This window comes from Plectrocnemia conspersa, unplaced genomic scaffold, assembly GCF_051122295.1.
Source record: "Plectrocnemia conspersa isolate PC_06_02 unplaced genomic scaffold, ASM5112229v1 ptg000012l, whole genome shotgun sequence".
Classification (NCBI taxonomy): Eukaryota; Metazoa; Arthropoda; class Insecta; order Trichoptera; family Polycentropodidae; genus Plectrocnemia; species Plectrocnemia conspersa.
Genome location: NW_028277176.1, coordinates 15233517 through 15251508, shown reverse-complemented (window position 1 = coordinate 15251508; position 17992 = coordinate 15233517). Strand labels below are relative to the sequence as shown.

At 33.3% G+C, this 17992-nt stretch overlaps 1 protein-coding gene across 9 annotated transcripts; it reads right to left on the bottom strand.

Annotated features, from left to right (window-relative positions):
• Positions 1 to 7085: 7085 nt before the first annotated feature.
• Positions 7086 to 16969, bottom strand: RhoGAP93B (MyTH4 and RhoGAP_KIAA1688 domain-containing protein RhoGAP93B). Of its 9 annotated transcripts, XM_088199526.1 has the most exons (24): positions 16830 to 16969; positions 16664 to 16754; positions 13987 to 14079; positions 13783 to 13917; positions 13582 to 13721; positions 13342 to 13513; positions 12837 to 12886; positions 12605 to 12765; positions 12422 to 12531; positions 12152 to 12289; positions 11821 to 12011; positions 11526 to 11735; positions 11325 to 11455; positions 11154 to 11255; positions 10184 to 10327; positions 9908 to 10111; positions 9762 to 9844; positions 9496 to 9690; positions 9224 to 9429; positions 8967 to 9159; positions 8769 to 8900; positions 8457 to 8697; positions 8225 to 8379; positions 7306 to 8155 (listed from the first exon to the last, which is right to left on the bottom strand). In XM_088199526.1, exons 1-24 carry the CDS (start codon positions 16841 to 16843, stop codon positions 7931 to 7933), a joined length of 3516 nt encoding a protein of 1171 aa, XP_088055652.1. In that variant the 5' UTR covers positions 16844 to 16969; the 3' UTR covers positions 7306 to 7930. The 9 variants fall into 9 exon arrangements, with proteins under 9 accessions (XP_088055647.1, XP_088055652.1, XP_088055656.1 ...); XM_088199521.1 differs by having other exon boundaries at positions 7086 to 8155; positions 11154 to 11455; XM_088199530.1 differs by lacking the exon at positions 12152 to 12289.
• Between the last annotated feature and the right edge of the window lie 1023 nt (positions 16970 to 17992).

Here is a 17992-nt window from a genome sequence, read left to right as displayed (position 1 = left end):
TATCCGTACATATATCCCAGCGCCTTTCTTTTAGGAGCGTTGGGATACGATTCGCTGAGCTCTCGCAGAAAGTTGTATGTCGCAAAGCATTTTGCTGTCGACAATCAGCTATTCTCGAGGAGTTTTGGGTTCCGGAACATTTTCGAGAATCACGATCGCGTCCTCTTTTGATGAGCGTTAGGGCTAGGACGTCCGCACTTGCCGACTCGCCATCTGGCTCCTTAATACGCTGGCATTACATATTGACCTGTTTAATGTTAGCTACGAGGAGCTGATCCAGTTTGTATCATTTAATTTTGATATTTTATAATTTTTTGTTATGTTTATTATTTTTAAGTATTGTTCTATTTATGTATATATATACACGTTTTTTTGTTTTATAAATTTAAAATTTGTTTTCGACCATCGTGGCGCATTGGGGTAACTTGTTAGGCCACGATGGTCTTAATTTAATCTAAAAAAATAAACAATATTATATAATGCGTTTTATATATATATATATACATATAAAAAAACAGTTTAATTTTAAATTTATACTAATGAAAAATACAGTCACTGCAACATATAAGGACGGAATTGAGCAGTCCGTAACGTCTCAAACTAAAAACTTAATTTTGAAATTCACTTTAAAATTCGAGACAAAGCTGATAATATAAGTATGGCTATATGACTTCACTGCTATAGTTTGTGTGGCACATATCTTTGGCTGTCGATAGTTGGAATTGTTTTATTTTAATAAAATATGGATTCGGTCATAAAAAGTTGTCAATAAGTACTGTGTATTTTAAAAAAAAATAAGAGGCGGCTCCATCTCTTAAGACTGGTTGAGTGGAGGTGAATTGGAGTTAATGTCTGAAGAGCTGCAATCGCATATGAAAAGAGCCGCATGCGGCTCGCGAGCCGCATGCGGCTCTCCTGTGTATAACGGAAATTTTTTTTTTTTAAATCAATACTTTTAGCTACTATCAAATAGATTCTTCAGGACTAGACTTCAAAGCACATCCATGAATATTATTATTAGTTTTGGTTCAAGCTAGCTATTTAATCTAAGCAAAAAGCACGCACAATATATTAATAAAAATAATATTTCTCACTTTTCACTCTATATTAAGTTCATAAGATTTTTACAAAATAAGATTGCTTATTCTAGATCGGTTATTTTTAGTTAAATATTCGAGAGCGTGTATGAAAAAATAATATTGCTTCAAAATTTTATACTGTTGTTTTTGGTTACCGGCACCAAAGTGCCTAGGCAATAATGTGAAATTACGTGACTTGCATTGAAGGGATAGAATGGGCTGACAATAATGATCTCGGCGACAACCTCTGAAAACTGACAGATGAAAAAAGACCTGTGTGCGAGTTTTTTTCTTATTTTAGTAAGCACCTACCTATACATGCTTTCAAATGGAAAGGAATATTTTTCTACACGTTTTCATTTGGTACAGAACCGACTCAGGGAATTGTGGGGTCGGTACAAAATATAACCTCAGGGCATCCTTTTAGTACAGTTTAGTTACACTCAATGTAATTAATATAAGTAAATATAATATTAACTTTTTTTAAGATTAAAAATAAGCAAAAAATACAAACTGTACATTAAAGTGGTTCAAACTGTTGCACAATATTAATTAATAACAAAATACGTTATCTTATATAATATAAATAAATAAATATCCCTGAAACAAAGCCTAGGACAGGCACTTAAAAAAATATGTTTTAAAACATTCGTGATCTGCCAAATGGAAAACAAATTATAATTGATTCTTGTTATCTTCTGAATAAGAATAACATCAAAAAAATGTATGAAAATACTTTTTATATATTCTGTGGGTAAATAAAGGTTAAATATTATTTCTTAGATTGAAGGAAACGTCTGAAGAAGTGTGTCGGAAATAGTATGGTTTAGCATCATCTTAGATTGAAAGCGTTATACCCGTGAACGTATAACGTATCGATTTCGCCGAAACGAGCATTCGTATACATATTTATGCTTTCTGCTCAAACTTTGCAAAGTTACGTTGCCAATTCACGGATCACGGCTAAAAGGCTGGAGCCGTTTGCAACCGCCTTGATGAGGGTAGTCGCGGCGGAACCGGAAACGTCAATAATGCTCACTTTCCGGCGAAAACTATTGACGAGGTGGAAAAAAGGCGTCGTGAGGCCAGTTCTGATTTATATAACAAGATACAGATATAGTATATGTATCTTTAAGAAATATTCATAATTTATATATATATATATATTTTCTTCCACTGTATATATAAAAATGATATATACATATTAATTTTATTATCGTATCTTGGCTAATTTAAGATAATTTTATCCATTACATTTAAAATTTTCATGCAGCTTAACTTAAGATTTTCTTATTTTATTATTATTTGAAACTGGTTTTCATCTGGAACTTTTTATTTTTAGATAATTTGCTAAAAATATATATTATAGCAAACAATTGGGATTATGTTGTGTTTCGCTTACAATAAAAAAGTTTTAGGGGCAATTTTAATAACGCTCCGAAACAATCCGGGAGCACAGAGAGGCAAAAAAAATTAAAGACGAGAAAGAATGTTTTTCTCCCGGAGGGACATCGCCGAGTGAATAATGCAGAGGGTCGCCATAAAATATGTCGTCCCGGAACACACACGGAGGACTCGGGGCCATCGCATAAACTGAATTAACTATGAGATAACGACATTTTTACAATGCCTATTATCAAGGAGAGATTATGCCCAATCTCATTTATTCATTTTAAAAATAGCACGCGCATACCTACAACAATAACTAAATATGTATTGGCTCAAAGGCAGAAGGAGATGCTCTTTTTACAATATTAAAAATGAGAATTCTCTTTGCGTCGAGTGAGAGCTGATTTCCCGCGAGGGTCCAAAGAGCACGATCTTCTCGTTATTAAGGTGCCATAGTAATTATTTTAAGTCGCGAATTTTCCGAGAAAAATCGAGGCCGCGTGTATATAAAATTTCATTAAATAAACGCATTAAGTACATCCGCTAAAATAGAAGCGCAATAAATTCTCAAACTTCAACAACGGTGACTTAAATCGTTTACATTTTGGGTAACGCCTCTTGGTCGAGTTTCCTTAACATTTTTGCTTAATTCCAATCTCTTAACGTCTCAGTGTTTCATCTACGTGTAAACTCAAATGTAAAATACCTATACTACAACTTAAAATTGAAAAAATAATTATAATGTTTCTAGGAAAATAATTGCGGTCTTGAGCGTGCGACAAAATTAAGCACAATTATAATTGGTTTATTTTTCTTGTCAGCAGTAGATAAGTGCACGTGCTAATCGCCAATTTGAGCAGATTAGAAGCAACTTTCAAATTAACCTGAGCAAAAAACAATCGGTGCCAACAGAAGTCCAATGTAGAGGCAAATACCTGGAATTCTCAAAATTTCTATAAAGCATTTTTTATTTTATAAAATTAAGTTTCTACAATTTTTTTTAAAACGTTTACAACCACTGCCCTTTTTATAACGCTGCATAAGTAAAGTTGGGTTCATACCTAATATGAATACTTCTTTGAAGGTTTTAATAAGGGTCTGGGAATGACAAAAAAATGTTTACAAATTTTTGACACTAAAACTCGCTTAATTTTTGCTTAAGTAATAAAAGGGTACTCAGATAAAAAAAAACCTTTCCGAAGGTGTTCATTCTAGATGTTTGTAAATATGCATAATTTCTCGGAAGGTCGAAAGTATTTGAATGACCAACATTTTTTGCGATTTTTTATTCCTCTAACCGGCCGGCGGTTTTATCTTTACTTTGGTGATCGAAGAACCCGCTCCGATAAGAAAAAAATACGCATGGGAATCGACAGAATGCAATAAGAGTGGGAAAACTCTGATTCTTCCTGTTTGCTCTTGAACATAGCGTACTACTCATTAAAAATACACTTGAAACACAAGATAATTCAGCGAAATTCGGACCAAGCGGAACTATGCTACCAACTGAAAAGATCATTTAGAAGAACTTTTATATAATTTGGAGACACGTGTCGTAGACACTACGAAAATTAACACATAATATATACATATATACTAGTAAAATGGCATGTGAATATCGAAACTGCTATGAATTTTTAAAAAAAGAGTGATCTAACTTCAGTTCCGAATTTAAAAAAAAGCACAAATTTAAGGATATCAAATTTTAATTTCAATAATCGAACATTTAATGTTTTAATTATGAAAAATAATATCAATTAAATGGCTGTCTCTGGATCTTGGCAGCAGCCGATCTTTTTCGTACCTTTCGGACCGCTATTACTTGTCGGATATTGGTTTTTAGGTGCTCCGACGTTTCTGGTTTATCGGCGTGCACGATTATTAACGTAACCCCACAAAAAAAAACCAACGGCGTTACATTGCATAATCTTGGTGGCCAGTTGACGTTACCAAAACTTGAAATGCAACCTAGAAACTTTTAACGTAAAACATCCAACGTTGCACCCGATGTGTGGCAAGTTGCACCGTCTTGTGCCAATAATAAGCGGTTATCATGCACCTATAGCGCTCACCATCGACCATTGTTTTTTTTTAAAAAGTAAGGCACAATGACGCCACCTGACCACAATGTGCACCAGTCACTTTTTGTGTATGTAAAGAAATCGTGAATCACATGAGAATTTTTCTCACATACCCAGATAAGTGGAAATGTGCCTCATCGGGGAAGATTTTGTTTGAAAAATCAGCATCAACTTCCTGCTGATCTAACACCCAATTCGCGAAAATTCTTTGCTGTCCATGTTCAGTTCTTGTGTTATCTGAATTTTATACGGGTGTATGTGCAAGTCGAATTCATTACAATATTTATCTGAGATTGGAGAAATATAAGAAAACATAATCTGTGATGATTAATCGGAATTACAATTATATACTAATTACTAATTTCTATCTCCTAGACATAATTTAAATTAAAAAACACTAGGGTTCATATGGGATTCACACCTAGGTCTTTCAGGTATATTATAATATAACATATGTATACAAAAAAACTTGAGTAAATATTATTAAATGTCGATGCCAAAACAATTTAATTTTCAATCAACGCTACTACCTTGATATTAATCCGAAGAAAATATTTTTACATTGAGTTTTCCGGTACTTTAGCTGCAATTTTCCACATGTTCGTTTGACCAATCTTCATGCAATTCCCACCGTAAATGCAAGACTAATAGCTATCCTGGGTAAGGTACGTGAATCAGCGGAAATTTAAATTATTTTTGTAAGTGGGATGCAAATAGATTTGGTAACCAGAATAAACGAGGCAGTGATATTATACGACTCAGAACTATAAATTTGTTTCATTCAAACTTGCAAATCAATGTAATTTTTTCTGCAGGTCTAATTTAATGCCGAAAATTCTAGAATCCTAAAACATAAGTAAAATTAGTTGGAATTATGTGGAAAAAAACAATACAATAAAAAGGAGATACACTGGTAAAATGAAAGATAAACGTCAATTCATGTAATTTAATTTATCTATTTTACATTTAGCAAATTTATTTTATATATATATTTATATATTATATATATATAGTTCTATATTTTTGGCATACAGTGTGACAAATGTTCAAAATTGTAGATACAATTTTTGACCCAAGTAAAAAAAATAACAACACAAAATATACAAATACAACAATATTCAATAAAATTTCTTCATAATAGTATCATGGTTATTATTGCTCAATATAGGAGTCTAACAAGTTTAGACAAATTGTTCACAAATAATACATATAAATCAGGAACATCTGAGAAAGTATATATGTCAAAATAAATTAGTAAAGTATAGAAATTAAAAACAGCAATGTCATGTACAATAAAAAAAATATTATAAATATACATCGTATTTTTTAAGAGGCTGAGTAAATTGAAGAGTCAAAGATAAGATATGGTAAGCTCTAAAAAGGCCTACCTTTGTAACACGCCTCGCAAATCTTTATGTATTAAAAATATACACAAGATAAATAAGTATATTTTTTTTGTCGAGAATATTTAAAATTTAACAATTCGAGTATCTTTAAATTTCAAAGCACTTCTTTTTACGATCTCTGTATACATATGCGTACATACATCCGTATATACTAGAGCAGTATTCAGCTATGAACATATTCTTTGTGAGATTAGCAGCTAAAAGCTAATATTAAAACGCACAATTCGAAAATTCTAATTTACATTATACAATCAGTAATAATTTAACGCGAATACAGTTCTTCCTGATAATACAAGGATATATTAATATAATATCAGTTATGATGGCACTTAAACAAATTGTATTAACTACTTAATATAATTATGAATATGCTTTTAATAATAAAAAAAAATGGTAAAATAAAAATACTCGTGAAAGCCTCGTAATGTCGGAATGTTAAACGATTAACGTTACATTCTACTGAAATAAGAACGACAATATTAATACAAATATTGACGATTATTCTCAATTTGTTCAAAAATTGGAAAAGCATTTTATATAATTTCTTAGCCTATCAATAAGATTTGTTCGACGTATAAACGACGCAAGCAATTCAGATTCTGTTTTTGAATAAACCATTAAAATAATAGGATTTTGGAACATTAAAATGCTTACATGGTAATAGGCAATTGATTTGGCTTAAAACTATGCCTTAAAACAACTATAGCGAACAATGTTCAATAAACACAATTGAACCTCTGCATCGACATAACTAGTATGTACATAGATATGACTTTATGACGCGAGGGTGTACTAATAGTTTTCGATGGCATAATATATGCGTCTACTTACATTTATAATTGTTTAAATAATTTGTGTCCTGAAAATATGATTTCGGTACGTATAGTTGTAAAAAAATATTCAAACCGGATTAGTCATACGTAACTTAAAAGCAAGTTATAAAACCACAAATTACTACCTAAAACGCAAATTTATATAATACCGTAAAAAAAATAGGCCACGTGTTAAACTTATCATTATGGGGAAAATATAAAATTTATTAATAAATAATTAATATTAGGTAACGCTAAATAAATTCTTATTTACACATAAAATAAGTTATCAAACAGAAGTGAAATTAAATCGAATTATTTTTGGACAAATAAAATTGAGAAAAATATAAAAAAAATATATTGCTCATTAATGACTAGTAATTTTACAATATCTTTGAAAATTGTAATTTTTAGGGACTAAATTGTATTAAATTCGAATGTATTAAACACAATGGCACATAATAAATATAATAATAACATAAAAGAGTTAGTAAGCCGAAAGTAATTTTAAAATATGAGATTAAATAAAAAAGTAATCAATAATGTACACAAACTTGTATTTCAAGTCGAGGTATAAGCAAGCTGTCACTCATTTCTTACTTAACTGACAATATAAAACTCGCCAAAGAGGGTTACAAAAAATTAACACAGGCAAGGTGTATGATTAATCAAAGTAAGCGAAGATAAATCGACGCTCTGAGGGTTAATAAATATCAGAACCATTATAATTGGCAGACTAATTGGACTTAAAAAAAAAACAATTTCTGTCACTTCCATCAATATCATGCTATAACCTCTTTGGCTCTCTGATAAAACTCACACATATCTATCCTTATTTCTGTAAACGAGAATAATTCCCTCATTTTTTTCCAGTATACTTAAATATATACCTCATTTTGTTCAATACTCATCCTATACGATTCACGTAAAAAAATAAGCTTAATATAAAAAAAATGCAAAAATCATCCGACTTAAGGTTGGTCAATCAGATCCAACTCATGGAAGACTCCGCATACAATATTCGTATAAATCGTCAAAAATCAGATCTTAAACATCGTCAATTTTAGAAGAGAGACTTTTATATCATATATACATACATTTTGGTAGTTTGGGCAAAAAAAGTGATTCGTAAGCGATAGAAATGAAAACTATCGGGAAATTGATCACAGCATATCTCTGACTTGTTGCGTATCCATGTTCAGAATCAAGCACCTCATGAACGTCATCTCTTTGCGAGCATTGTCCATTATGACGCGCGGATCTTGCGACGTGCAACGCAAACAATTGGGCGCAAAGACCATAGCCAGATTGGCCGAGTCCATCTTAGTTTGGCTGACTACATCGGGCGCGGTAAACTGTTGAAGAAAACTTACTAAATACGTTAGAACCTGAAAAATCAATACGTTAATATCACATAGGTAAATCGATCATAATCATGTATTGTATTTATCACACACCAATCTATTAATCCTCGGCAGTCTTTGTATTATATCAAAAGCATTCTCAGTATTGTCTGGATCGGCAACGCACTCTGCGTATAGCGTGTCAGGAATCAACGGCTCGTACAACTCCCTGTACCACAATTTTAAAAGACTAGCGGGAGCATGTGCATCTGAATGAAAAGTAACGAATCAAATATGTAAATTAAAAACTAATTATTCATTAAATATTATTTATGAATAAACAAACCTGTGATATGCACATGTTCCGATAGCTCCCAATTGTCTAACTTTGCTTTGAGAGCATTCACTTCGTCGACGTCAGCCGATACTCTGAATATGCCTTCCGTCTGCTTACCTTGTAATGCCAAAACCTGTTGAGATAATGCAACCTGTACCCATGGAAGCTGTCGATTCGGATAGCGATCTTTTTGCAGTGTCATAACTTCAGTCAATGTATTACCAAACATTGAGACTTTGAAGATTTGTATCTAAAAATTATTACAATATATTAATGTTTAACATTCAAAGTATAAGCTTTGACTAAATAAAATTAACTCACTCTTGCTTGATCGATATCTTCGGTATTAGGCTTCCTTGGTTGTTTTTTGCCACATTGTCCTATGCGTTCTAATCTTCTACATGCAACTCCGGCATAGTGAGACACTTGCACATGAATAGGCCATTTTCCAACCTAAAATAAATCAGATTACAAATGAAATTTTTTGTGCCACCATATGAGGAATTTATTATCTCATACCTCGGGAAAAGTATCAGCAAATGCCGGATCTCTGTGACGGTTCATGTAATTCAAAAGAGGCGGTTGAAAAGCTGGAGAAGGAGGAACAAAAGCTAAGCTCACGGCCAGCAGCTCCCATCCTCTAAGCAAACTATCCCTCTGTGGATTCTCAGTTGTTTGGCGGCACAGTTGAACGTATAATTCATCACGTAAACTGTACATTATAAATATTAAAATTATATGTTTTTTTAAATATATGTATTTATAAACAAACTTACGCAGGATTGTTGAAAGTTGCATGCAAAATATCTATAGCCACCGAGTTCAATGTCATGCCAGGACGAGCTTTACGATCACCCATGTATATCTGCACAAGCCTAAATATCTCGGCAGCAGCTTTCTTATGAGCCTTGTCGTGACGAGCTCCTAACATTGGACCGCTGATACCTGATGACGTCCATGATAACATATCGCGAATGGATGCCTAAAAAAATATAAATAATAAATAAATACAATAAAAGCTAATTATTTAACATGTCCTCAAGAATACCTTTTTCCTAAATATTCCTTTTGAATGGAGATTCAGATTGTCTTGTGCAAACTTTTCTATATCAGTTTCTTTCGGTGTGTGATGCAGCGGATGTGATTTTACAGGACTATAGAGAGCTTCACATATGGGCTGCTGAGTAACTGGAGGAACAATTATATTACTCGGTGTGAAACCAACTCCTGTTCCACTAGCAGACTAAAATAATAAAATTATATTATGTAATCATATTATTTTGAAGTATTTGTGATTCTATATAATTTACTTACTCTATGAACACCCGGCGGTGGATGGCTCTCCTTTTCAAAACCAACAAATGTGTTATAATAAGTAACACCATGATTCATATATTCTGGAAGAATAGATTTATAAGATAAAATCCCTTCGATTATCTATATTTCTTTAAAGAAATTACCATCTTCTCTATGATGATGCGTTATCGGCGCAGGCGGCGGTTGATGCTGTAAATATCCATCGTTGGAACCTGAACGATCGGAATCTTCGTTGTCTGGTTCATGTCCCGAGAGAGAACGAGCACTAGATCCGGACGCTGAAGCTGATGAATGCAAAGAGTCCGAATCGCCAGATCCCCCCATAGGATCGCCCGGTTGGTAACAACCTATAAAGCAAATTAATAAAATAAAATTATAAACACTCGTCCCGATCCCGAGAGGAAAATAAAAACGTTTACCAGATAATTTAGCCTGCTCCAGAATGTAATGCTGCAGAGGCAACAGATGCTGCATGGTTAGATCCCAATTCGAATACAACGGAGATGTGTTTCCATTTTCGCATCCGCTATTGCTCTCTAAAGTATCCATATTAGTCGGTAGTTCTAAAAAAAAAGATACCGCAAAAATGAAACACAAGATAAAAATTAAAATTATATAAAAATATTAACCCTTTGAGCGGTATGGCTAATCAAGGGATCCAAATCGAGTTTTTTTTTATAATTGTAAATTCGATTTACTTATTACTTAACCCGAAGACATGTATCATTCATCAATAATATTTCGATATTATCATAAAAATATTATCTGTATTTAATGGGGAGAAAAATAATCGTAAAAATTTGGAATAAAACGTATGTACTATTTTATATATATTTTTTAGTAAATATTTGTAAATTCGATTAATTATTTATTTATTTATTCATAATGATTTTGAGATATATTTGTTTTTTAGTGAGAAAAATACGTATAATAGATGTATATTACGTCAACAATCTAAATTCTTCGTATGTATCATTATCCACATAAAAACACTTACAATAAAACGTTGAGAACCACTAATTTTATTTAATCAATAAAGCAACACTTACTCTAATATATACGTGAATTAAATAATCATAAATTGATAAAAGTAAGATGTAAATAAAGAACTTACAATAAAATGGTGAGAACCATTGTATTTACTTTATCAGTAAATCAAAATTTACTCTAATATATAAGTAAATAAAATAGTCATACACCTAAGTTGATAAATGTGAGACATAAATAAAAAAAGCTTATAAAAAAATGTTGAGAATTTGCTTCATCAATAAATAAATATGATGCGATAAATAAAAAAAAAATATTTAAAATAAAACGTAAAAATTAACTCACTCTTACGATGTATATGCTGAAAAAATAATTTACTAATCAAAGGGTTAAGATACTTACTGAGCTTCCTAGTTCCTTTCGGTCTGTGGTCCACTTCAACGATGTCGTTGTTAGACTTGTCTCTGTGCCTTTCTCTGTCTTTTATCCTCTCTCTCTCTCTTTCTATTTCCATATTATGTTTCTCAATGTTAGGTTTAGTCAAATAAGCTTCTAAAGACAGCGATTTAATACCATATCCAGTCGATTGAATTTGATCTTGATGGTGATATGAGGATTTAGAAGAGTGACTGTCTGGTGTCGAGCAAGGTTGTTTACTATCTCTAGATCCCTGCTTTGGCTTTTCCGGTTCAGCCTGTTGCCTTCTATAAGCGTAACAAAAATTTAAGCATAATCCATAGTAAATAATATATAGTAATAGACATATCTTTATACCGCGTTATATCTTTCGGAGTGTGCCAATTTATGTTAGCGGGAAGTCCGTGTTGTTTAGATTGGACTTGCGAAGGTGGCGCATGTCTGTAATCCAAACTAGTCTGCCGGAAACCTTTGTCGACATTATACATAGCTTGTTTGTCACTAGAATAAGCACGTTCGAGATTTCGTTCTAAAATTCGCTCTTCAATTCTTTCTTTATCGATGTATCTAAAACATAAAAATATTGATATTGTATTATTTAAATTCGGCAGGGTATCTGAAATACAATTCAACGTAAAAAAATAAGATATACCTATCTGAAAATCTCTCTCGTGTTCCCCTCTCCAAATTGTATTGTTGTCCACTTCTATCCCTATGCCTGTGACCGGCTCGGTCCAAGCTTTGTTGCTGAGTAGGATGAGCGTGGGGTGCATGCGAAGACGCTAAAGAGGGATGATCGGTCGCGAGCGAAATAGAGGAGACGAGAGATGGTCTAGAAGACACCTACGACGTAAAACAATACAAGACTTACAAGCGTGTTCGGCAATATTCTTCGCCACTGAGAACGTACAACTACATAGCGATCAAATACATATATAATAGAAAACGAAAAAAGCCATGATTCGAAGATAAGCATATTCAACCTGTGAGTGCTGTACGTTGGCGTGTTGCTGAATTGGCAACTTTTGAGATACGTATTGGTGCTGGGGACTGTCGGGGCTCTGCGGCGACGATTCACACGACGAATTACCAGTAGCCGACGTGTTATGTTGCTGTTTGACCTATTGAAAAGCAATGTGCAGAATGGAAGCATGCGCAGTGACACAGTAAAAAGTATGAGAAGTATAAATAAAATTAGGAGTGAAGAATATATATGTATAATCATAATTTAGAGATAATTTAACAATCCTCACCTTGCGCCTCGATAACGGTGTGCTTTCGACAGATTTAAAGTATTTCTCGTGCATTGAATCATCTGAAGCGTCTTTACGGGGAGACATAAAGCTACCGCTTCTATTCAAACCTAGTTTTCCATAAAAAAAATATGCTATATTGATTGAATTAAAGAGAAAAACCTGGTTTGATTTTAATATTACCGGTGTTGGGCCATTTTTCTACTTGAGACTCAACGGACGGTTGAGTGTGCGGAGACGATTGCTGAGATTTTTTCTTTAGTTGTGGAGTGCTACAACTCGCTGGAAGCGATTGAGCAATAGGTGGCGCTCTAGATATACTTCCAGTGTCGCTTCCTAGCCTACTGGATTGATAAATAAATACATTGATATACAATTCATATGTAAAAATATAAAACATGTAATTTATCTATACCTTGAATCTGAGCTCTTGTGTTGTGGCACCGGAATTGCTAATCCAGCCTCCTGATAGTAGAAACAAAGATGTTAAAATGTGACATGATTATGATACAATTAAACTGTATAATAATATAACAACCATTTTTTATTTAACACTAGATTTATGGGCATAAATCCGTCAATTTGACAGGTGTCATTAAAAATAGGTATATAGTGACCAAATTTGCAAAAATAAGAAGTTTCCCAAAATAAAAATAGTATTAATATATTTGCATTGTTCAAATATAAAAATCAAGAAAAAATACTGTCTGATATAACCCGTCAATTTAACGGATGCTGTAAATCTAGTGTTAAGAACTTCAATTGTAAAAGTAATTTAGTATTATATTTGTAAAAGGTACTCCAAAAAATATCTGTACTTGATTAGCTTTTAAAAATCATGATTATATTATAATTCAAATATGAATCAACAATAAAAATATATCGAGTTGATTTATTAATGCAAAAGTATATAAATTTACTTGTAGTCTCCTATAAGGTTGTGCCGCACTGCTGATGCTGCTGTCCGACGATCGACCCGAATCGGTGTGGCGGCAAACGCCGACGCCTCCAGTGCCGAGCTGCGAACTTGTACCCGAAACAGCGCCAGCACTTTGGACAGCATTGCGAGATCGCCGGCTTTCGCCGCTGCATCTGAATATATATTTAAAAATTATCACCACGATAATAATCGTCGAAACCGCCATCGTAGATAAACTAACCTGTGATGATGCGATCGTCTGCTCTGCAACGGGCTCGTTTGCGTCTGAGTAGCGTGTTTGCTGTTAACGGACGATAGTTTGGTGGCGCTGCCCAAGCTAATTCCGTTCGAGATGTTCGGCGCTTCGCATTTTGAAGGTATCTAAATATTGCGTTTAAATTAGACAGATTGAACGATTTGTTTATTCAGTCTCTCGAATTACCTGAGTTGACGATTGATTCGAGTTTGTCTGCGTGGAACTTTCGCGTCTTTGTTGAGGATCTGTGTTTTGCTTAAGCGTTTGCAGTTTGGCTAAGGGGATTATGTCGCAATCGACGGGCCTGTGCCAAACTGTCGTCTGAAGAACGATAGAATATATTTAATGTATTTTATATTAATTAATATTTTTTAATGTGCTATGAAATACCTGAGTCGTTGCATTATAATAATAAAACCTATGGGTACTATTGTCGAATAACTCCCACCATTGTGACGAATCTGTACGTTTTACGTTGACGCCCTTTAAAGATAAAAAATACATGTAAGGCAACATATAAATAAAAACTAATATTTTCTCTATATTTTATTTGAATTTATAAGTAGTTTCCAAAGAATGTATGGACTATATTCTACATTTTCTTATACCAGATTTTCATGCGAATATAAAAATATTCACTCAACCGAATTCTCCAGATTTAGCTACATCAGACTTCCATATACTTCTGAACACCTGAGAGATTATTTTCTGATCAGAACGAAGCATTTTATCAGACAGGGAGCATATCATAACAGCATCGATCGACAAATGTAGAATTGACATGGGATTGTTGTGAAAAAAATGTAGAAATCACATGTGCATGTCAAACTGCTTGTCGGAACCAGATAAGAACTGCTTTCAAGGAAAAAGAAGGGTGATTTTCTGATGGACTTTTCGGTGAGTCAACCACATTTTCGGTTCCAAGAACCCCCTCCCCTCCACCAAATGCCAGAAAACGGATTCGAGCCGTGATCTGGGCAGCAGCAGCAGTAAGCCATTAAAATGGTTCTCTATTAATCTAAGCTAGTAGTTTCTAAAAGTTTTTTGTATGTGCTTTGTTTATTAAAAAATATTTGTTTTATTATCATGTATTGTTACATTTTAACTACCAGTAGGAACACACATTTTCACGGTTCACTTTCAAGAAATAAAAGTAAGTGGCAAAAAGTCAGATGCATACGAAATAAGAGTGAAATATTTATAAGAATAGTTTCTATCCTTTCTAATGTCACTAAAATAATTCAGTAGTTAAGAATGAAATTATAATATCTAAGACTTTTTAAATTCGAGAATTAAAGGGTTAACCTTTTGGTTGCTAAAATCAGATACATTGGTTTTTGCTACTTTAGCGAATATTGCTGAATCATACTTCATCATTGAAAAAAGAATCAGAAACAATATTTTGTAAGTACATCAGGGAATAAGTAACATTATTTTCTGAAGATATTTTTTATTATGTAATATGTACTTATAGTGATGTATTACATAATAGTTCAGCAATCAGAGGGTTAAATTTATGTAGCAGAGATGAAAACTTTTAAATGCGGGGTATGTCTGCATTCCTATGTTATTGGATGTATTTAAAATAACAAATCACACAAAAGTTTAGGATCAAAATCCTCGACACATGACAGATTCTAATTCAAAATGGCAAATCTGAATCGTCCCAAAAAATAAAATTTACAAAAAAAATTAACAATTCTTTTGTTTTTTTTAATGCTCGTATTTTTCAGGTCAGAATTTTAATACAGTTATAGTCAGAATTTATATTAAAAGGTCGGAATATAAGTGACCAGAATAAATATTAGATGGTCAGAATATATATTAATTGATCAGAATTTATATTATATGGTAAGAATATTTTTTTTCAGTTAGAATTTATTACAGTTCATTGGTCAGTATTTATTAAGAATAGCCAGTACTTATATTATATGATCAATTTTATGTTGACAAGTGGTCAGCATAATAATATGTTTTAGAGCCAACTTGATAGGTCGGGCTTGCAATATTGTCAGATATTAGTACAACAATCCAAGCGTGCACTGTCATTATTCCCACTTCATTCATCACTCTGAATACCTTTGTTGCAGATTCGTTGAGAGTTATTAATGGGGTATTCAATTGTTGCTATTTTTTTCAACACCAGAAGAATTTCTTTGCGTTCATGCTACATAATGGGCATCAACCCGTAGATAAAGCAGAGGTTGAATATTAAGCTCAATTCACACGGTTCAGTTTTAGCTTTCATCTTTGATGAATAATGTAAGCACGAAGGTGAATCATTCACTCTCGGTGTTCATTCGCCATAAAATCTCTTGTCATTCATAGCATATGAAAGAGCTGTGAACATGTAAACAGTGAAAAGTAAACGATTAACTTGTGCACCCTACAATGAAAAAAAAATTAAAAATGATTTTCGAATGGAAAAAAGAAAAGAACAGTTATCTGCTTAAGTAACGAAGTATTATATATGGGTCGAAGTTGTTTTAGTTCAAACAGGAAAACGAATAATTGAATGTGGTTTGCATAGCTGTAGTTTGTTTTCATTAAACTGCATAAAGTAGTTGCCTAAATATAAACATTAAATTATACCACAAATAAACATTAACGCGTTACATTTTTTTTCCTATATTTTTCAGTTTTGAAGTTACACAAAAATATCAGTTACCTCCTGCCAATAATAATATGGTTACAAACTATGGGTAGCTGCGGCCCACAATGGCTATATTGTTTGGATGGAATCTACGATTATCGTTGACACAAAATACTATGATCTAATTATAAATTCAGGCGAAACAACTAGACGTACACATAGCCGTAGTAAATGTAATATCAGTTTGCACCCCTAAAGTTTTGTCAAATAATCTGGTGAAAATAAATGAAATTGAACAATTGCATTATTAATTTGATTAATACCATTGATGAACTTAAAAATTTAAATAATTTTGGAAGGCTAGGAGCGCTTCAATTTAAAAAAATTGCCTAGGGGTGGGTAATTTTTGCCAAATGTTTAAACTGTTAATAATATTTACATAGATTAGGTATATTTGTTATAAAAATTGTAAACCTCCGGAGGATCCCAGACACACTCGCCGGTGATGAGGTTGGCGTACATATGCTCCTTGGTCTTGGGCTCGATGATTTCCACCCAGTCCACCCTGCACGAAAGAACGGGAAAGTAAGCGGATTGTTCGACGGCGGTCGAGCGCCAGGAGGTGGAGAGCGCGGAGTACCTGTCGGCCGCCATGGTGGCGCGGCGACGGAGCGACCCTTCGGCTTCGGCCGCTTCGGCGCCGCCCGCCCGTGTTTACGGCTCAGCCGACACGCACGCTGGCCAACTGCTACCTGCCGCAGTGACGACAATGTTGCCACTGCGCAAAAACGCAACCGACACGACATGTCACAAAATATCAAAAATACATTTAGAAACGAAATGTATCACACACCAAAAAAAACTTTCTTAAGTTTTTAAAAAAACAAGCCATAATTGTGTACTCTATTATAAATGTGCTGCAGCTACATTACATAATCTGCATTATCGTAAAGTTCTACTTACCAAACTATGTTCTTCCTTTACGGCTCAAAAATATTTTATACTAAATTAAAAAGGTTAAATAAAAATGGTTGCTTGATAGAAAAAAAAATTAGCACTTTGGACTCACCTGCTTTAGAAAGAATATTGACCTAAAACGGTTTCAATACATGATGTCACAGGTTTTTCGTAATTTTTTTACTCCAACAGAACCATGAGACTTTTTTGAAAGATGAGACGCCAAGCACATGCTATCAGTAAAACCAAACATACTACTATACAGTTTTTACAATTTATCTTTTAAAAGTCAATTTACATACATCGGTGACGTGACAGCGCAGTGACCAGTCCGTGATTCCATCGGCTGTGATCTCACAGTGATTTCTATTCAGTTCAATTTACACATTTCAGTGACGTGACAGTGCCGTGACCGGCCCTTAATTCCATTTCTATTCACAATGGACAGTTTTGCCAGTGCATTTGTGTACTCAAGATAGCGATATTTTCGAAAGATGAATTTTTGATTATTGCTCTGGTTTTGTACGAAGAAGAAAAACGGATGTGGATTCATCAGGTAGGAAAAATCAGAGCAACAGAAGGGAAATTTGTCATTATGTATAAGAAATTGATGAACGATGGAGCAGAGTTTTAAGAATACTTCAGAATGTCAGAAAATTTGTTCAACTTACTGTTAAGCAGATTGAAAGTTCATCTGACAAAGCAAGACACACACTAGAGAAAAGCTATCACTTCAAGAGAACGACTAGCCATTTATTTGAGATATACATAAATATACATTCTTACCAAATATTTACACTTTCTCTCCTATTTTACTCCAGATAGTATTATTAAACTCTGTGTTTA

What these genes read in the sequence shown, in the direction of transcription:
- RhoGAP93B (XM_088199521.1), bottom strand. An exon ending in CCAACGTACAGCACTCACAG is followed by an intron (nt 12,012 to 12,151) that starts GTTGAATATGCT and finishes TTTACGTCGTAG; the next exon opens with GTGTCTTCTAGACCATCTCT. An exon ending in GGAACATGTGCATATCACAG is followed by an intron (nt 8,380 to 8,456) that starts GTTTGTTTATTC and finishes CTTTTCATTCAG; the next exon opens with ATGCACATGCTCCCGCTAGT.